General features: G+C 57.9%; 2 protein-coding genes across 3 annotated transcripts; both read right to left on the bottom strand.

Annotated features, from left to right (window-relative positions):
- Positions 1–1,176: 1,176 nt before the first annotated feature.
- HR (HR lysine demethylase and nuclear receptor corepressor) lies at positions 1,177–16,993 on the bottom strand. 2 transcript variants are annotated; one of them, XM_027077447.2, is made up of 19 exons: positions 16,865–16,993; positions 14,908–15,558; positions 13,386–14,175; positions 11,566–11,719; positions 11,302–11,486; positions 9,706–9,873; positions 8,841–8,930; positions 8,549–8,664; positions 7,660–7,741; positions 7,157–7,320; positions 6,803–7,039; positions 6,425–6,590; positions 6,165–6,234; positions 5,845–5,975; positions 5,607–5,726; positions 5,392–5,507; positions 3,228–3,392; positions 2,667–2,795; positions 1,177–2,512 (listed from the first exon to the last, which is right to left on the bottom strand). In XM_027077447.2, the coding sequence occupies exons 2-19, from the start codon at positions 15,517–15,519 to the stop codon at positions 2,450–2,452; spliced, it is 3,558 nt and encodes a 1,185-aa protein (XP_026933248.1). In that variant the 5' UTR covers positions 15,520–15,558; positions 16,865–16,993; the 3' UTR covers positions 1,177–2,449. The 2 variants fall into 2 exon arrangements, with proteins under 2 accessions (XP_026933248.1, XP_026933249.1); XM_027077448.2 differs by having other exon boundaries at positions 9,706–9,870.
- On the bottom strand, positions 16,886–19,834 carry HRURF (HR upstream open reading frame). The gene is made up of 2 exons (XM_053216442.1): positions 19,690–19,834; positions 16,886–17,490 (listed from the first exon to the last, which is right to left on the bottom strand). Exon 2 carries the CDS (start codon positions 17,144–17,146, stop codon positions 17,042–17,044), a length of 105 nt encoding a protein of 34 aa, XP_053072417.1. The 5' UTR covers positions 17,147–17,490; positions 19,690–19,834; the 3' UTR covers positions 16,886–17,041.
- Positions 19,835–20,219: the final 385 nt, after the last annotated feature.

Genomic DNA, 20,219 nt, shown 5'->3' with positions numbered 1-20,219 from the left:
TCATTTCAAAATAAAAACTCTGAAAAGGTACTTTATAAGAAAAAAGAAAAAGGCGGCACTGCTTATCTACATGCTGATGTCACTTCCGGCGCTGAGGGTTGTGCTTCTGTGTTATCTGGGCGAGTGAGAGGGGCTGGAGTAGACAGTGGACAGCGGGGATGCTGGGAGAAGCAGAGACCCCAAGGGCAGTGCTGGACTGGGGTGAGCCAGCTGAGCCTCCATGAGGAACAGTGCCACCAAGTGCCCCCAGACGTCTCAGGGTTAGTACCCACCTGGACTGGCTTCATGCCCAGGGCCAGTCCTAGAACATTTGGTCCACCTGCTGTTTGCAAGAGTCAGATCCAATATGCACTCGAGGGTGCTGTGACCTGCCATGAGATGGAGGCAGCAGAGAGGTGTGCAGAAAAGAGAGGCCTGGTGACTGGGCTATCTCTGTCTTCCCGCAGGAAGGACCCCATGTTTGGGGTTCTAGGGTGACATTAGGACATAGCTATATATAAGGTGAAGTGTAAGTAGGGATGGTCGTGCAGTGCCACTTGGAACATGATCAACTGTAAAGTGTGTGTGTTGGAAGGAGGACAGAACAGCAAGCTCATCTGCAAAGTCCATTAAGGGCCGAAACTAATGTAAACGAGGCTCAAGTCCGGAAGCTTGGTTCAAATCCCAATCCTGCCACTAAAATTGCTGCGTGACCTTGGGTGACTCAACCCCAGCCTGCCTCTTTCCTCTCTGTAAAATATAAATAAATAATATCTACCTCAAAACCATGATAAGGGATTAAATGAGATCAATTAAATGAAAACAGTGGCAAAGTGTAGGACTCCTTCCATTTTTTCTTCTCTCTATCCCATGATAAAATGAAAATAACCTTGCTTTGCAAACAATGAAGAAACCTAATTTTTTAGGTGCAGGATGGTTATGTAAACCACAGCAAAGCCACATAAGGGAATATAAGCAGCTATTTAAAATGAAGGTTGCATAGCAACACAGAAAATGACCACAACACAGTGTTGAAAGGAAAAATCAAGTACAAAACGCATCAATTCAATCATGTATGAAACCCTTAGAGAAAATACAAGGAAATACACCAATAATGCTAACAGTGGTTGGGTCGGGGTGAGTGGAGATGAGCTTACAAGTGACTTTTTCCTATTTTCTAAATGTTCTGAAAGTATATTAAATTTATAATAAAAAATTTTATTTCATAAAAAACAAAAAAACCCACTCCCCGAACCACCGCAGGAACAATTAGGTATAACAAGAGCTGGAGTATGCTGGCGCTAAGATGTACAAGGGCAGCGGAGTGGGCTGAGCCACCCCGGAGGGCCCTGGGGGCAGGGAGGGGCCCGTCAACTGTCTCTCGGGCAGCAAGCCAGTCCCCGGGTAGCGGGCCTGGGGCCAGCCGCGGGCACTGAGGGCAGACGGCTAGGCAAGGGCTCTCCTGGGCCGCACTCCCAGTGCTCCAGGTCAGGGCAGACAGGAGAGCTGGGGTAGCCTGAAGTTTGCCCGCGGGTTGGGGCTCTAGATCTCTGCAGCCAGTGTGCACAGGAAAGCTGCCATGCTGCTGCACCCCAGGGTGCCTTGCCCACCGTCTGCTGTCAGGAGCATCCTCAGGGGCAGACCCCTGGAATGTTCCATCTGCTCCTCAGTGGGAAAAGGATCCAGGCCCCAGGAAGAAGAGTAGGCAGGGGTGTTTGAGGTCCCTGTCATCACCCCCACCCCTGCCCCACTTCACTTCCTTATCTCCCCACCCCTCCCCAGTCCATGTGGCCTGCAGGAGCAGGGCCAACCACTCCAGCAGCATTCACAGAACAACAGACTTTAATGGAAATCATGAAGGAGGGAGGTGAGAAGAGGGAGCAGGAACAGGGCATCACCCATATCATTCCCTCCAGCCAAGCCTGGGCAATGTTCTGATGCCACCCTCTCCCCACACCTCACTGTTCTCTGGCGAGAGGGCAGGATTTCAGTGGCCCCTTGTCCAGCATGCCTGCAGTGTGAAGGGCCACCCGGGAGCCCAGTGAAGATGCAGGTGGTGTAAGCAGAGCACGTGCACAGGTGGGACAGCAGGGGATGAGGCAGCAGAAGAAGGTGTTGCTTAAGCCAGAATGATTCCCGAGGTGCCCCAGGGAAGGGCTGTTTGCCTCCTGGGTTCAGGGGGCAAGGGTTGAAGGGAGTCATTCACCCCCAGTGTGGGCCTGGTACCATGGCAAGAGATGCAGGGACAGCAGGTGCCAGCCTGCAAAGGGCAGGTGTGAGCTTCAACGGCACTGTGGTTTCTGGCTGTAGGGCCTAGGTTGGAGCGGGGAACAGGGTGCCCTGTCTGTGCCCAGAGTGGTGCTTGAGGGATTGACCAAAAGTCCCCAATTATCCCAGCATCATTATCTGCTGAAGCTGTGCCTGGACTGAGTATTTGCCCCCCAACCTACCCCAGACACTGGGGATACCCCTATTTAGCCTCCTGTAATGTTCCCACAGCCACCTTCACTGCTTGGAACACAGCCCAGTCCATCTAGGAGAAAAAGAGAGGACAAGGTGTTTACAGTCACATTCCTGGGCTCTTCCCACTGAGGATGCCCTTCCTAGGCCCTGGCTGGCTGCTTGCTTGGCACAGAGTAGATCTGCTATGCCACCCCAACTGCCCTCCTGGCCAGTGTCACACTCACCTGGGCATAAAGCAGGCGGTGATCAGGGGGCAGGCTGGGTCCCTGGTGGCAGAGCTGAGCAGAGAGGGCAGAGGTCTCCGGGGACAGGAAGTGCTGAGTGACACTCACTGTGCTTACTAGGCCCTGTACCTGTGCCAGACAGGAGGTAGGCAGAGAGTCAGTGGAGACTCGGGCTCACACATCCTCCCCTTGCCCCTCTTGTCCCTGAGGTCTACTTCCCATAATGACCCCCACCCAGCTCTCAGAGAGCAGAAGCCCTGGATCCAGCACCAGGCACCTCAAAGGGCAAGGCCAAAACCAAGCCCAGGGGATGCCAGAGGTGGCACAGGCAGGGTGGGGAACCGAGGACAAGAAGCTCAGTTGGGCTAGATGACTTCAAGACCACTCAGCTTCTCCTCTTCCTTACAACGGGGCATGACTTCCTGCCCTGCCTAGCTCTCAGGGCATCGGGAGGGGCAAAGACAGAGCAGGCCGGGGAACACTGTATCACTGTGGTGTCTGCTCTTGGCGCTTCGCATAGTGTGAGCTCTCTGCAGAGCCCCTGGCTTGCTGGGGAAGCACCTGGTGGGGAGCCCCCGCAGGCACCAGCACAGCCTCTCCAGGGGCCTGCAGCAGGGTCCAGCAGCTCACGCCCCATTCCTCCCGTAGGCGCCGCCGCAGGCCTGCGTCCAGGTAGCAGCTGCCCGGGGTGCCAGGCTCCAGGTTGCCTGCTCCGGCCGGGCACACCTCAAAGAAGAGAAGGCAGAATGAGGAAGGTGGGGAAACAAGGACAGGGCTGCCGGATGGGGCACAGACTTCCCAAAGGTCAGGGAGCAAAGGCCAAGAGCTGAAGGGGTCAAGTCTTGCGGGGCAAGGAGGGGAGGTCATAGGAGTGGGAGAAGGGGCTGGGTGGTGAGAAGCTAGGGCTGCTCAGGTTGGCAGAACAGAGATGTGGCTGGAAACAGCTTAGAGGAAAGGTTTAAGGCTCTGAGGCTGGGAGTCTAAACCCCCACCTTTCGTGGGGCTAGATGCCTTCAGTAGCCTCTGTGTCCCTGGTCCTGGGCCCCTTTCTCTAAAACCCAGAAAGATATCCTGCATAATCCCAACTCATAAACTGTCTACATGAGGAGATCTTGACTTGGAGTCCTGTGAACGTCCTGAATTGTGTGCTAAGTTGTAGGTGACTAGATAGCTGTATATCCTTGAGATGAGATGATCTAAAGCATTTATCAGATTCTTCTAAGATCCTAGATGCAACAAAGGCCACACAGAAGTTCTGATGCCCAGTGGAAGTACAGCCTTGCCTGCTGGGCTGAGGCCTCTGGAGCAGGCATGGCTATGGGGAGGGGTGGCCTTCATCAGCCCAACCAGAGTGGGGAACTCCTTGGGCACACAGGGATTCACAGGGGACAGAGAAGTAGACGCCCAGGGAATAGCCGTAGGGGTAAATGCCAGCATCGTGCCCCAACTGGCTGCTGGACAAATCCACCCCTTCAGTAGGACCTCAGCAATTGTCCCTGGACTTAGGACTCAGGCTTCCAAGACTGGGTCATGGGGAAAGGGGAGGCTGGTGTGTTAGGCTGGACCCTAGGTAGCCCCACGCAGGTGCCCAGGCTCTTTTGCCCTCTGAGTGCATCCTGGAGTTCGATCAGTGTTTCCCAGGCCACCCAGTGAGAATATGCCCCTCAAACCTTCTCCATGAATCATCAGGTTTGGCCATATGAGACTGCCTAGAGGAACCACACCCAGACTAGATGAGGCTGTCTATGTATGAAGGTGTGCTTCTGTCTGCTCCCTCTGTGTGTTCTAGCATCTGTGTGTACATCTACAGATCTGTGTGTGTTTGTCGATGTGTCTGCAGATACACATGCCTGTGGGCAGGAGGGTGGTGGTGGACAGCAAGTTTAACACCTGCATGTCTGTGTATATGTATGTGTGTGCCTTAGCAGGGGTGACACTTGGTGGACATCTTTTTCCCAGGACAATCAGAGTTCAGCTGGCCTTTGGAACTGCTGTGCCTGTCCTAACCTTAACACTAGCCTTCCACTGCCTTCCACCCCCTGGAGCTTCCTGCCCCCTGCTCATCTTCTCCTTCCCTGCTCCTCATCCTGTCCAGTCTGTCCCTCTACCTACCATGCTGTCTCCCTCAGCCTTCAAGTGCTAGCATCCCAAAGAGCACCTCCTCATAAGGTGTAGACAATGGACAGGGGAGAAGCAGGAGGACATCTCAGATGGGCTTCCCTTTGCCCTCTGCCAGGCCCCCCCCCTCCACCCCCAGCCTATGCAGGGGATGTTGCCTGCCCCCAGGAGGAGCAGTGTAGTGACCTGAGGTGGGAATAGCCATAAGCTCAGGTCTCCACTCTACCACTTAGCCTCAGTATCCTCATCTGCAAAATGGGAAAGCAGCAGTGCCTGCCACACAGGGTGGTTATGACGACTAACCGAGATAATGTACCCAAGGCTCTTACACAGTGCCTAGCCTGTGACGGCTCCTGCTTTCATTTCATCATGAGGTCCCTCCTCAGCCCCTGCTCTCTCTGCGTGCCCCAGCACACAACTCATAAGGTCCCAGTCTGCCTTCTCTGTACCTGTCTGTGGGAGTCAAGGCTGTCCAGCTCACCTAAGGGGCAGGGAGAGTGAGCACATGGAACACACACAACAGGGAGGGCTTCCTGGGCTGGGAACCCCGACTCCCAGGGAGCATGAGGGCAGCGCAGGGGAAGAGGGCTCCCAGCTCCTTCCTCACCATCTGGAGAAAGCGGCGGATGCGTTGGGCATCCTGTGCCCGGAACACGTGCCACACGGTGCTGACCTGGCTGCCTGGAGACCAGAGCCCCTCCCCGTCCAGGCCTGAGAGGAAGTCTGTGGAAGAAAAACAGCTCAGGAGGGCCCAGGGTAAGCAGAAACAGCACGCTGAAATCTGCAGATTGTCCCCACCCCTGCTTCTGGCCCAGGACCCACCTTTCTGTGCCCGGTGCCAGGTAGGCAGTGGGGCCTCAGCACGTACCAGGACACTGACCAGGTCAGCCACCTCCACACAGAGGTTCTTGGTTCCCAGGTGCCCACGGTGTGGGCTCACACCTGATGGAGGCAGAAAAGGGACAGCTGGGCACGGGCTCCAGGACTTTGGCACAGACACACATGGGCCCAGAGGTAACAGGAATGGGCTCAGGGCTGGGCAGGGTGGAGTAGCACTCACCATACGCTGCCCACAGCTGGGGCTCCAGTGGACGCAGGGCAGGACCAGGTGGGAGGTAGGAAGCCAGGTTGAGTTTCCCATGGTGGGCACAGTACTCTGGGAGTGGCAGGCTGGCAGCCAGGTTCTCCATCCTGAAGGGGGCAGGGTCATACCCAGCAGGCTCAACCCAGGCACCCAGATCCCCTCAAAGCCCACCACTAGTGGGGTCACTCCCAGAGGCAAGCAGGGAACACTGAGGTGGGGGGTGAAGAAGGAGAAGTGACAGCAAGGGGCTGGGCAGAGCCTCGGCAGGTGGGGCCAGCCCTTGGTACTATACACACCTGCTGGTGTCCTCGTCCCCCAGAGCTCTGTGCAGCAGGAGGACGGAGCCCTCATCTGACTTTGGGCGAACTAGAGGAGGAGACATGCCATTTGCCGGGGGAGAACCTCCTTGTCCAGAGGACCCCGGCCCCCTGGCAGCAAGACAGTCTAGTTTCTGCCCTGGGCTCTGCTTCCAGCTGCCCCCCAGGGTCACCATGGGACTTCGCTGCCCTCTGGCTCAGTCTCCCAACTCCCCATACCCCACATCAGGGACACTTACTTTCAGGCCTGGAGAATCCCTCCCAGAACGTTGCACTGTGGAGGCTTGTGGGCTGGGGAGGTCCAAGGGGGGTCAGTGCCTGCACTTGGCCTCCAAGTGCTCTAAGAGCTTCCGTCTCCCACAGGTTGCCTTGCAGTGTCCTCTGAATCCCTGACACCAACACGGGCTGTAGTGAGGAAAGGAAAAGGGATGCAGGGAGAATGGACAGGCACCTAACTTGGCCAGGCCAGAGCATGTTGTGAGGGACACCAGACCAGTGTGGGGACCAGCCCCGCTGCCCCTTCTGTGTGATGGACCAGGTCTGCCTGATGGTGACCCTGAGGCCCTGAGGGTGACCAAGGCCATGAGAATGGGGAGCTGGGAGGTGAGGAGCCTCACCTGGCCCTGCCTCCAGTGCTCCTGGAAGAGGTGGAAGCCTCGCTGAGTTCTGGGCTCCTGCAGCCACAGCAAAGCTCCGGGAGGAGGCAGCCGTGGCCGCACTGGCGAGAGGGGTAGGCCCAGGCCTTTGCGCAGGCCTGGCCCAGCCCGCAGCCCCGGCCCCAGGGCTTTCTCCTGGATCTTCCGTTCTACCACCTGTGCGATGATGCTGTCCAGGATGTTGGTGATGCGGTCGTCCTGTGTGAAGGGAGGGATGGAGGAGCAGAACAGCTCAGGACCTGCCTTACCCCACAGGGAGGGCCAGCCCAGCCTCTGTCCCCGGGCCCCCAGGCCTCCCTCTGTGCCCTCGCTCACACTGGGCAGGGCAGGAGTGACTGGGGCAAAGGCCATGTGTATCCTCTCGTGCCCCAGGCAGAGTTTGACAGCAGTGGAAGCCAGCAGTTCACAGAGAGAGGGACAAGGCAGGGGCCCTCGGCTGGCACGGTCCTCTGCTGGGGTCTCCGTGGAGTCGGGGGTCTCTGGCAGGGAGGAAAATGGTGAGAGGCTTCCCCTTCCCTTCGAGGCTCCACAGCCCATAGGGTCTGCCCTCATCTCTTGGCCAAGTCTGCCTCCCGCTGCCTCTCCAAAGGAGGGGCTCACAGTGGGGTTCTGACTGGACAGGGGTGGGGAGACTTGTCCTAGATTGTATTTAGATTTATTTCATCTGGAATGACTTGAGAAGAGTGAGGAAGATTATTGGGGGCAGGGCGGGGGGGAGGGGTGCGCTGGCTAAAGCAATTCCCATCTGTCCTGGGGATGCCAGCCCTGGCCCAGCCTCCCCATGCACAGTGTGAGCGAGGGCCAGGGGGGCTGCTCACCTTCCTTGATGTCCTTGGTCCTGTCAGTATCCCCGTTGCAAGAAGACTGTGGAATTGGGGGAGTTTTCTCTGTCGGCTCCTTCTGTTAAACCCATCCACCAACCCCCCCAATCCAACCAGAGATTTAAAAATGGCAAACACAGCTCAGTCCAACCCAACCCACAAGTATTAACAACAGACTCTTATAAATCCTAAAACTGTGTTTACAAGGAGCAAAATATTATGTGATATAACATTAGGTGGGAAACAGTTGCTTACGGAATGCCACACACAGTCTGATCTAAGATACACAAAAACAGACTGAATAAATATACAGGCAAGTGCCTGGAAAGAAATATGTCACAATGATAATGGCGGCATTATAGGGCTACCGTTGTTTTCTTCCTATTACTTGCTTGTAGTTTTCACCATGGGTATGTAACACTGTCAGGCACACGAAATGCATTCAATAAGCCATTTCTTGAATGAATGATTTTTATAATGAAAGCATGAACTTTATAAAAAGTTTATAAAATGCATACTGAGTGCCTGCTATGTGTTAAGTGCAAGGCACACAGGGAAGGTGGGTCCAAACTCCACCTTCAGGAGTCCATGCCGGCTGAGTAGAGAGACAGGACCCGCCAGCAAACGCTAAGCTGTAACACACACAAGGTGGACAGGAGCTCTGGGCAGGAGCGAGGGAGGTGGGACAGGTGCTAGAGCTCAATCCATGGATCCCAATCCCCAGAGGAAGGTGAGAAGTAGCTTGATTTTACCCAGCTTCCATATCCTTCAGTCCCATCAAAAGATACGGGCCAAACCCTGCCAAGGTCAGTAACTTCCAAACACACTGCCCAATCCTGGGGCCAACCAGCTAGTGCTGGCACCTGTCCCATGCCCTGCTTCTTACCTGCTGGCCCCCATCCCCAGTGGCCCACACCCGGGCATCAGCTTGGCAGGGGCAGTGCCCCCGGATGTCAAACTTGACCCAAACCTGGTGCATGGCGGTGCTCAATTCTGCCAGAGCTGTGAGTGGGGAAGGGAGATAGAGTTTGGTGGTGAGTGTGGACAGGAGGCTGTCCCTGTGCTGCTTGGCCTCACCGAGCAAGAGGGCATGGGATTAGGCTGAGGCACATCCACACAGAAAGCTGCTCTCCCCAGGACCCGCCCTCTGCACACCCCATTTCTCCAAGATGGCTTACCTTGGCTGGAGATGAACTGGGTGAGCATCAGGGAACTGGCACTGTGCCCAGCCTCTTGAGGACACTCCTCTGTGGACTGCTCCTGAGAGCCTGTGGGTAGGAAGAGAGAAGGTGCAGGTCAGGAAACCAAAGTAACCACAGCTTAAAGACAGGGAAGAAGGACAAGGGCATGATATCTAAATCAAGGGGCTTGACAATCCATAAAACATGGGCTTTCTAGGAAACTTGGGTTCAAGAGTGACATAGGATCCTTTGCTTGCAGAATGCAGAGCCTTTAAAATGATGATATGCATTGCCAGACTCCAAGATGATCACATAGAATACGGTGTTCTGAAACATTTCTGACCCTGCACCTCCTTTTGGCTATCTCTATTGGAACACTGGGAAATTTTAAGTCCTCAGGTGACTGAGTGGAGCCAAGGGAGAAAAATCTGAGAACCATGAAAAGAGTAAGACTTGGGATTAGAAGACGTGAGTCTGCATCCTGGACCTAACACTTACTAGCTGTGTGACCTTGAACAAGTCACTTAACCTCTCTGAGTTTTTCTTATCTGGAAAATTGAGGCAATAATACCCACCTCACAATGTTGTAAGGTTTAAAAAGATGCAAGCTGAGCAAAGTGGGAGGCATAGAGTAGGCACTCGACTTCTCTTAAGGGTGGGCAAGGACACAGGCGTGGCCCTCTGATCTGGGGAGAGGGAAAAGTCTGCTCTAAGGGGCATTGAGCCATGGTGGCTGAGGCTGGGGCTGGGGAGGGAGGCTTTCTTGGGGAGAGGCAGCCAAGAAATGGCCACACACCTTAGAGCAGCCCTTGGAGGCCCCCGTCTCTGCCCTCCCACCCTCAGCCCCCAGCTCCTTTCCTACCTGCTTTGTCCCTGGCCCTCCTAGCACCTGCCATGCGACCACAGGCCACACACAGCCGGTGGCTGCAGTGGGGGCATTTCCAGTGGGTGTTGAAGAGTCCACGATGGCAGCTGCTGCAGCAGAGTGGAATGCCTGGGTTGTCCTCTGTCCTGGTTGGCCCCTGGCCTGCTTACCACGGGAGAGAACAGGGTCAGAGGAGGCTCAAGCCATAGGTCCCTTTTGAGGACCTCCAGGCAGGGATGGAGAAGAGCAGGAGCAGCTTCCACTGTGGGGCCACCCTGGAAGGGAGACAGGCCCCTTGCAGACACCCCCACCTACTCGACAGCCTCTGTAAAGAAACTCCCCACAGCACGTCTCCAGAAAACCCTCCCAGGGAGAGTGCAGGCCTCACCTCCCCAATTCCTGCCCCAAGGATTTCCCCATCAGTCCTGAATTACCAATCCACACCATTTCCAACACATTCCTTCACCCACCTCCCTCCCTCCGGAGGTGGCGTTCCTGCAGGAGACTCTGTACACCAGAAGAGGAAACCTTAGGCGGCCACTCCTTCCTTCGCCTGGGGTTTCTGACTAAGCCCTCCGCAGTAGGTGGAAGGACGCCAGTGAGCACACGCTCATTTACTCATGCAACAGACACCTTGTCCTGTGTGGGGCTGAGCGCTGGGGACTCAGAGCTGGTCAGGGCTCAGAGATGCCCTCCTAGCGCTCACATTCCAAGAGGGGAGATGGGCCCATAGACGGGGCAATGACCACGGCACCACGGGGTGGGTGGGCGCTGGAGTAGGAGAAAGGGATAGAAAGACGAGGGTAGGGATGGTGGGGGCAGCTTCACAAAATGCGCCCCTAGAGTGATGAGTAAGTGTTCATTCATCAGGGAGAAAGGGAGGAGAAGGCCATTCCAGACAGAAGGAACAGAAAGTGCCAAGGCCTGAGGGGCTGGGCAAGCTGGGGTGAGCCGAGGAGGACAGGCTGCTGGCTGATGTGGAGTGCTGGGAATCCAGGCTGAGGGAGTGGCAGGCTAGATGGGCTGAGGAAAGGGGGAGGGAGCTGAACTTTCTGGGATAGGAGGGAGCCGGCTTGTGACCTTGCTGCAGGTGTGTGCACACATTTTCAAATGCACATGCAGTGTTGTGAGAGGGAGCAGGAGGGAGAGCCTGAAGCCAGGGGGACCCACGGAATGTCTGGCTCCCCACTGGTGTCTTCACATCAGCCCAGACCCTACTAGCTTTCTTAGGGCCCATTAGCCTCGAAACGCAGGGAGGGCCCTCACCTTCCAGAGTTCGTACATATACCTGGCTCTCAGTCTTGTTCCCCCAACAAACCCAGAAGCTCTTAGGCAGCTGGACTGGACCGGGTTTCACACCCTCCCAACATCCCTCACCCAGGCCAGAAACTTCAGAACTCATGTTAACTAGAAGCCTAAGCCAAGAATAAGGGCAAAGCAGTGCAGGAGCTCTCCTTGAGCCGTTATCAGGACAGACAGCGTTAAGGGGAGGAAGGGGCCCACACTCTGCAGACCTCCTGCTCCTTGTAAAAGCACAGTGACCGCAGGATCCAGCCCTCTCGGGCTCCTGGCTGCCCCACGGGTCCTGCTCACCTTCCCGCTGCGCCCAGGCCAGGGCTTCACGCTCCCTCCGCAGCAGACGGCATAGTCGATCCCCCAAACCACTTAGCAGATGCTTGGCAAGGCCCTTGCTGAGCTGGGCCTCAGGGCCAGACCCTCCTCCCTCAGAGCTGACTGCTAAGTCTTCCTCCTGATGCTGCTCCCCTTCCGGAGGCAATCTGAAGACAGGGCACAGGAAGGTAAGGAGGGAGCCCCCACTGGGAAGATGCTGGGGGCACACTGGGGCAACAGGCTCACCTCAGCACTTGCCGGGAGTGGCAGGCCGGCCCTCCCACCTCTCCAGCTGCATGCGTACAGCTTTGGCACTGAGCCACGCATGCCAGAGGAGCCGAACAAGGTGTATCCTGAAGCCCTGGGTCCTGGAGGCTGCTGGCCCTACCATCTTGGGGTCCTGAGGAGACAATGAAGCTGGTCAGGGACTTGCTGGGCTTATGTGAACCCTGGGCCGTGCCTTAGCAGTCAGCCCACCCACATACAGAGCCAGCCTAGCCCCTAGGCCCTAGTCTACTAAGCCTGATTTGGAGCTAGTGAAAGTGAACCAGGCAGCCAGAAACTTCACAAAAAAAGGCTGGGCAGGGAGTCTGAGAATGACACAGGCAGATGGCTGAGAGGAGGGGTCTACTGTGCTGGGCCCAAGGTTGGAGCAGGTGGGATGATTATCCTGCCCCAAGTTCAAGATCCAGTTAGTGTGGGCTTTGTTATATCTTTTTTTTTTTTTTTTTTTTAAAGTAAGCTCTGCCTTTGAAGTAAGCCTCAGTGTGGGGCTTGAACTCACAACCCTGAGATCAAGAGCCACGTGCTTTACCGACTGAGCCAGCCAGGCGTCCCTCAGTCAGTGTAGACTTTTGGATTGCTGCGCCGTGGGCTTAGCAATACCTCTGGCATCGTGTCAGCCTGAGGAGACAATCCCGGCATGGGACGGAGGGCGCCGGAAGGTGAGAAGGCCTGAGGGTTTCAACATAGGCCACAGGTGCAGTAACCCAAGAAGGGAGAGGGGGCCAACTGCTTCCCAACCCAGGCAGAGGCCTGCGAGAGTGTGGACAGACCCACGCCAGGTGCAGGGGTGCTTAGGCAAGGCCATTGAGAGTTGGGATCCAGGTCCGGCGGTCCTGGAGGCCAAGACTGAGGTGATGGGCCATCAGTGCCGGCTCCCTCCATGAAGAGCACAGCATGACAGAGGGGTTCAGGATGTGCCCAAAGTCCTAATACTGGCAGAGTCCAAATTGAGTTTCCATGATCCCATTGCCCAAGGGAGTAGTTGTTTATTCCTGGGGCAGGACAAGGGGTCCTTCAGGAGGGATAATCTGCCAGACAGGGTTAAGTGGCACAAGTAAGCACAAAGACAAATGTTTAGCAGGGCGCCTGGGTGGCTCAGTCGGTTAAGCCTCCAACTTAAGCTCAGGCCATGATCTTGCGGCTCGTGAGTTCGAGCCTTGCATTGGGCTCTGTGCTGACAGCTCAGGGCCTGAAGCCTGCTTTGGATTCTGTGTCTCCCTCTCACTCTGCCCTTCCCTGGTTCACACTCTGTCTCTCTCTCTTTTCAAAATAAACATTAAAAAAATAATTAAAAAAAAATGAAGACGAATGTTTACTGAGTCCTTACTCAATAAAGTGCCAGGAATTCTTCAAAGCCCTTTATGTGAATGATATCATTTCATCTTTGCAGCAGTCTTTATGAGGTAGATGCCGTCTTTATCCCCACTTTATAGATGAACAAACTGAGGCCCAGAGAGGTGCAGTAACTAGCCCAAGGTCACATAGCACCAGTCAGCAAAGTCTGGACCCAGGCACTCTGACTCCAGAGCCCATGCTCTGAACCATGTTGTTATATTGCCACCAACACATCATAGCTTGGGAGGAGGCAGATGGGAAGAAGAAGCCACTTTCTAGAAGGCTCTGGCCTATAGATGCTAATGAACTCCCAGGGAACTATCACATTTCGGTGGGAAACCAGACAACTTGTGCGATCCACTCATAAACACCTCTAATGACCCCACTTCCCCACAAAGCCCCAGTCCCAGCTGCCCCCTCCCAAGCAGGGCCCCGTGCACACTTACCTCTGTGGTCATCATGCTGTTCTGCCTCCACTTTGTTCCCAAAGGATGAGTTGAGGATCTCCTGCCAATCTCTGGCCCCCTGCCCCGCACTGCCTGGGAAAGGGTTGGGTGGGCGCTTGGCAGCTGGGCTGCCACCTGCCCCCTGGACCTCAGGGCTGCTTGCCCTCTTGAGGGCCTGCAGGTGGGCAGATGGGTTCTCCTCATCGCCAGGGCAGCCACCTGGACACCTGAACTGCTCTGAGTGTCGTGTGAGCCATGTCTTCTTCAGCTTGGTATGATGGCTGGGTGGGCAGGCCCTGGGACCAGAGGTCTTGTTTGCTTCCTCGTTGGATTCACTGGGCCCAATGGTGCCCCCCTCTAGGCGCTCCTGGCACTTCCCACAAGGGCCAAGATCTCTATCTCTAGCAGGTGGGTGAGACGAACAACAGCCCACCTGCGTGGTAGGAGGCCCAGGAGAGGGGCACCTCAGCGTGGCTGATGGCCCCAGCTGGCACCCAAGGCTCCCACCCCCTGGTACAGCCCAGACGTTGCCAAGAGTATGAACCAGGCCTGGGGGACAAGTGGGCCAGGGGTTCTGGGGAACAGCATCTGGATGTCCCAGGAGAAATGGGCAAAGATTCTGATGCCTGCTGACTCCTGCCTCTCCGTCTCTCTGATGGAATGAAGGACGTTCCACTTCCCCAGTTCTCTGGAGACGCCCACCAGGGGCTAAGCCCAGCAACCCAGGTTCCACAGTTGCCAATGGCTCCTTTGCCAGCCTGAGAACACTTGGATCCTTGTGGTAAAAGCCCTAAAGAGAAGAGAAGGGATGGAGCTAGTGCTGACTTTGATCCCCAGTGCTTCAAAGGACGAACAGAACCGACAACCAGCAGGTGTGCGCCTGTGTGGCCTCAAGGGTTGTGAAAACACTGAAGAACTCAAGCCTGGTTTATAGGCACTGCTCCCTAAGTGCCTCCCCACTGCCCTGGCCACCCCAGATCCTTCCCCCAGGATTTCTCAGACCTCCGCACAAATCCAGCAACTAAAAGGTTAGTGCTTGCCACCCCCAAAGGGCCTCCAGAATCTATTGAGATTGTTTGATGACCAGTACCATACTGGTCTTAAAATATTTTAAATCTTATTCCTAGGCATGTGGGTGGGTTGCCTGGGGCAGGGGGAGGTGCCGTAGACACAGGCCATGGGGCACCCTCATGTCCCACTCCCAGACAGACAGCCTCATCTGCCCCACAACCCCAGGATGAGACCACACATTCTGAGATCCCAGTTCCCAGGGATTTGTTCTGGGTGGACAATGGGTGAGTCAACCCTGAAATGGCCCAAAGGCAAGGAAGGCTTTGTGAGATGGAATTGCTCAGAAGAAGAATTGCTTGGGGTTGACTCTGAGCTGACTACTTGGGTGCTGTCTTATCTTGTCATCAGAATGGAAGAGCAGAGTTGTATGGCCCTGGCAGGGCTGCTCAGGGATCACTGAGCTACCTCGTGTGGCCTGAGCCTCAGGTACCTTCTCTGCTCCATCACTCACCTTGCTGCCTAAGCCAAAGGCAGAGGGCACTTTGGGCTGTCCCCCTGAGTACACCCAGGGGTGTGGGGCCAGGGGCCAGTCACATGGACGCTCTGGGGGCAGGCTGGACACTAGGTAGGGTGGCAAGCAGGTGGGCATCCAGAAGGGAGCTTGCTCCAGGATCTTGGTCTCCAGCAGGAAGGGGCAGTGCAAGGGCCGGAAGGCCACAGGGTCACTCTTGGGATGGCCACCATTATGCTCAGGAATCAGGGGGCCATAGCGGGGCGGGCACGCGGAGCCACAGAGTGCCAGTGGGTGGTTTAGCATTGCCTCCTTCCAGCGCAGACCCTCTTTGCTGCCCAGCCAGCTGGCCTTCCTCTCCCCATTGCGGGGGTCTTCTCCCTCCACCAGTGGGAGCGTGTCCTTGGGGCTCTGGGGAAAGCCAGGGGGACGCCAAGAGTCTGGGGTGCTTAGGACACCCCTCCAGAAGGGGGCAGACTCTCCCAGGCACAGTGCCCCACGACGCAGGCCATCTCGAGGCAGGGTATCCGACTCCTGTCCCACAATGCCATTCTCAGGGGCTATCTTCTCCCAGGCTGGGGCGTCCTTCAGGAAGCTGGGCGTACTCTCCATTACTCTCCTGCCCTCATGGGGCTTTCCAAGAGGGGTTCCCTGGAGCATAACCAACAAAGCATGAGTTTCTCAGGCACATGCCCCAAGCACCCTACCACCTGCTACAGAGCAGGCACCGCCCTGGCAGCACCAAGGCAGCTCAAACCAGTAAGGCAAGTGCCAACCCACAGCTAGACTCCATACTGCCTGCCCACATGTGACTCAAAGGACCTGCCTGGGTGGGATGCTCAAGTGTGGGGAGGTCACCCCTTTGCCCAAATACCTGGGACTTGACAACCCACCTGGGCCAGAGCCCCTCAGCAAAGACTGCCATTTCTAGGATAACATGTCCTTGCATTGCTGAGCCTGGACCCTGGTCACGAGCCATTGGGAAGGGCAAGGGGGAAGAACCCAAAAGATGAGCTCGGTGGGAGGTGCTGCACAAGGGGACAAGAAGGCTAGATCCTGGCCCTGACTCAGCACCTGCTGCATGACCTTGGGCAAGTCATATCACTCCTCTGGACGTCAGTGTGCCCTTGTGCAAAATAGGGCTTGGAAATTGGGAGTCTCAGAGGCTTCTTCCCACATTGCAGTCTGTGGATCTGGGGGTACTGCTTGCCTACCCACCCCTCAGCCCTACTCAAGCTTATAGGGGTGGGAAGTGAAGGCAGGGCAGGCCAGAGTCACTGGGGAGAGCTGCCAGGCAGGGCTGCTGGCTGGTATCTTTCCCTACACTTGGGCAGCCCCTAGTGTGTCTCTTCCCAGCTCTGTACAGTTTCTTGGCTTCTGAAGCAGAGTCCCCGGGCAACTGCTGGGGGCTGGGATCTTCACCACTGCCCCCAAGGGAAGGAGTGAGCCAGCACTGAAGAGGGGGATTAAGAGGACTCAGCTGGGATGGGTCAAGCCGCTCCAGTCCAGCAGGCAGTGCCAGGGCTGCTGGCGGCCGCTGGTAACTGCAGCCTGGCAGGGGGAGGGAAGGAGGCGGGGAAAGCGGGCTGGGCCCCAGAGAGAGGCAAAGGAGGGAAAATTGAACGTGCATGCAAAGGACCAGGATGACAGGTGGCACCAGAACCGCAGCGCTCTCCCAGCACGGCCCCCTCTGCCGGCTGGATGAAGCCCCAGGAGAAAGGTGAGGGAGCCCAGAGAGCCTTGGCATGAGGTCGCTCGGGTTTTCTGGGGCCACCATTCCGTCGCAGTCCAGCCCTGTCTGGCATCCTAACTTTTAGATCTGTGGCCCAGCCCGGAGAAGCACACTGGAAAAGCACAGGGAACTCACTCGCTGCGTGCAGCCCAAGCTTGCCTCAGAAATGCCCCGCTACGAGTATCCCCTGAAGGCCCGCCCCTGGCGCCCCCTCTCGGCCCTTACCTGGGCTTCGCAGGCCGGGCGCGGCGCGGGCGGCGGCGGCGGTCGTCGTGGCCGGCGCCGGGCGCCCGCTCCCCATGGGCCGGCTCCGGGGCCTCCCGGCCGGCGAGCGAGGACGCGTTCTCCCGCTCTCTGCTCAGCGCGCTCGCGTTCTCTTTCCCCCGGGGCGGCGGGGGCGCTCTAGGGCCGCAGGTTAGAGGGGTCGGATTCCGGGATTTGCAGGATGCGGCACACGGCGCGGATTGGCCGCACCAGCTTCTGGGCCGAGGCCGTGGGTTGCGCCATGGGACGCCGAGACTCCGTGCTGCGCCGCGGGGAGGGCCGGGCCGGGGCTAGGGAGCGGGTGCCCCCGGAGGGAGAGTGGGAGCCGGGCCGGGGGGAACGTGCGCCCCGGGTCGGAAACGGCCGAGTCGGGGGAAAGGCCGAAGGGCCGGGGGAGGGGGTCGTGCCTGGAAGGGGGGGCCCGATCCCGGGTCCCAGGAGAGAAGCACCAGAGAGGGCGCAGCACGGCGCAGCGCGGCTAATGGAGGGAGAGCGCGGCGGACAGCGCAGCAAGACCTCTCATCGCCATCGCCAGACGCGCAACTGAGAGTGGGGAAGCTGCTCCGCCGGTTTCCTCCTCCAGCACCCTGCGGGAAACAGGAGCCCGTGATTCGGCGGCCCCGCCTGGGCCTGCCCCCTCCCGGGCCCTGGGGGCTTCCGCCAACGCCCCGGCGATGCCACCGGCTGCGCACGGGGAGAATGAGCCCTTTGTTCCCCCCTCCCCCCCGCGGCACCCGGGCGCCTGCCGAGAGAGGCTCCCCCGGGGCAGGGTGCCAGCTTCCCAGCCGCCCCACCCTCCCGTGGGCCCGGCCCCGGAGCCTGGCAGGCGGGCAGCACCCCCACTATAGGTGCCAAGCCCGGGAACTGGAGCAAAGGGCGGGAGGGGCCGGACCAGGCCATGGTGGGGCGGGGTGCCCCCCGGGGTGCTAGGGCGGGGCGGCTGGGAGGGGGCAGTGCCAGAGCTGGCAGGGGCAGTCGGGTTCTCACGGGTCAGTGATGGGCTCCTGACCCACGCCAGCTGACCCTGTGCCTGCTGGACCACTTGCTTGTGGTCCTTCAGCTCTGGCACATGGGTACACCCCCCGTGGCCCAGGTCTGCCCTACCTCATCCTCACCTGGCCAAGCTGCTCTTCACCATTCTTGACTAAAGCCCCCTTCCAAGTCCCAGTAGCAGGCCCCGTGTCCTGCCTTAGCAGTTCCGGGAGACCTAGGCTCTGGTCTGTCCCTGCTCTATGGGCCTAGGTTTCACCAAGTGTCCAGAGAGGAGGTGGGACCACATGAGCCCCAACACCTGCTCCAGCCTGGTGTTCTGGGGGTCTGCCCTATCCCAGTTCCTAGTGCTTCCAGGCCCAGCACTGGAGAGCAGCCCATGGGAGTGGCTGCTGGGAGGGAGCAGAGAGGAGGAGAGGAAATGGGAAAGCAGGGCACCCTCCACCCGAGGAAGCATCCCGGCTCCTCTGCGGGGGTGGTTCCAGAGCACAGACACAAACAGACAGATTCAAACACACACAGACAGATTCAGACACACATAGAAACCCACACGCCCAACGGGCGCTTCCCTTCCCCTCAGGCCCCCCCACCTCTCACCCCACAGCTCCCCTGCCACCCTATGGAAGCCGTCCTTGGCCTGCCTTCACCCGGCCTAGGACAGAGGCAGCACCACCCCACCCACACCCATCCCAACCAAGGGATGAGCTCTCAGATGCCTCTAGCCTGGAGAGGGGAGCCATGAAGAGCTGGGAGCAAGCCTTCCTCCCAAGAGACAAAGGCAGGAATCCTTTTCCCAGATGGGGAGAAGAGGAGGGGGCCTAAGAAGAGGAGTCCTGAAGGGGCACTGGGCAGGACTTGGGTCATGTTGGCATAGATTCACTCAGCCCCTCCACCTCCCCCCAGAGGCCGCTTCTGTGGCAGGGCAGGCTGGTAGGGGTTGTTTACATGACTAAGTTATTAACACTCCCTTCCTCCCCCAGCTCCCCTGAGGGGTGGCCTGGACCTGAGTGTGCCCAGGAATATGATCATGGAGGGTCTAATGCAGACTGCAATGCCAAGATCCCAAGCCCCAGACCCTCCCCCAGGCTGGCTCCACAATGCAGATGGGGGGCTGGGGTGTGCCTGTGGTCCCCCATCTGTGTCCTCTGGCAGCCAAAGCTGGTCGGAGAGTCTAGGGGGGAGAAGTCTGGGCCCTTCAGCTTAGGGCCTAGAAGAGGCTGGGAAGGGCAGGGTGGGACTCTGGGTTGTCCTGGGTGCTGAGGGCCTGTCACTGTCATCCCAAAGGAGATGGGGACTGTCCCAGGGCAGTATGACAGACAACTCCCCCCACCTCACCCCCAGTTGCCTTGTCTGCCTTGTTAGGTCACAGTCTCTGGACTAGAACAGGACTCTCAGAATAGGTTCCTGAAATGCCGAGGGGGTTATAGGGAGGTGCGGGGAGAAGGCCCTTTCCACCCTCACCCAGCTCCCCATCTTGCTTCACAGCCCATGCCACCGGCCCACAGAGCCCTTATAGCTGGCTATTCTGTGCCTGAGGACGGAGAAGATCTAAGGAGACACACAAAGACACAAACACAGAAGGAAAGCCACACACGCGGGGACACAATGCTGAATTCGTGGACAAAGGCAAGCTGACCAGCACCCCCAGATGCGTACTGGCCCACCCCAGGCTCACATAGAGCCCTCAAGAGCACACACACACATACACACACACACTCTGATACACACATTCATGCTGACAAGCACAGCAGCACTCACGAGCCAGCTGCCCTCACGCTGTCCCCAGAGCCCCTTACCTGGGCAAGCACAGTGCCCCTCGGGTGGAACAGCCCCCTGCCCAGGGGAGGGCAGCAGGCGGGGGCGGGGGAAGGAGCCCCGGAGAGTCAGGCCAAGCTGCCACTAATCCGGGCGGGGAGGGGGGGGGCACCCACGTCAGAGCGGGGACTGCCGGGTGGAGGGCATCTGAGGACATCCCCTCCCACACACGCGGCCGTCTGGGCACCTAGCCCTACTTCCCCAGCCCCTCCATCCTTCAGACAGCTGAGGCTGGCCTCCCCCCACTCTGCCCCCCACCCTTGTGGCAAAGCCTGGACCGGGAGGGCATGGGGGAGGGGGAATACCGGGGAGAATTCCCCCAGGACCTGGGGTGAGGGGGAGAGAGGAAGGGAAGTGTGGAAATGCTTTTGGAGCCAGGAGGAAGCTCTACAGTAGATGCCCCCTCCCCTCATGCCCACCCACCCACATCCCTGACCTAATTCCTCTTCTCAGCCCACACCTCCCCAGTGCCCCATCCTCCCTCCCCCACCCTCCCCTCCCGGCATCTAAC

The sequence above is a fragment of the Acinonyx jubatus genome, chromosome B1 (genome assembly GCF_027475565.1).
Source record: "Acinonyx jubatus isolate Ajub_Pintada_27869175 chromosome B1, VMU_Ajub_asm_v1.0, whole genome shotgun sequence".
NCBI lineage: Eukaryota > Metazoa > Chordata > Mammalia > Carnivora > Felidae > Acinonyx > Acinonyx jubatus.
Note: the sequence above shows the minus strand (reverse complement) of the source record. Positions and strands in the feature narration are given on the sequence as shown.

Excerpts from the sequence above, each read along its gene's own strand:
- HR (XM_027077447.2), bottom strand. The coding sequence starts at position 15,519 with ATGGAGAGTACGCCCAGCTTCCTGAAGGACGCCCCAGCCTGGGAGAAG. Across the intron at positions 7,040-7,156 it reads TCACTCCTGCCCTGCCCAGT|GACGACCGCATCACCAACAT; the intron begins GTGAGCGAGGGC and ends CCCTTCACACAG. Across the intron at positions 6,591-6,802 it reads AGCACTGGAGGCAGGGCCAG|CCCGTGTTGGTGTCAGGGAT; the intron begins GTGAGGCTCCTC and ends TCCTCACTACAG.
- HRURF (XM_053216442.1), bottom strand. The coding sequence starts at position 17,146 with ATGGCGCAACCCACGGCCTCGGCCCAGAAGCTGGTGCGGCCAATCCGC.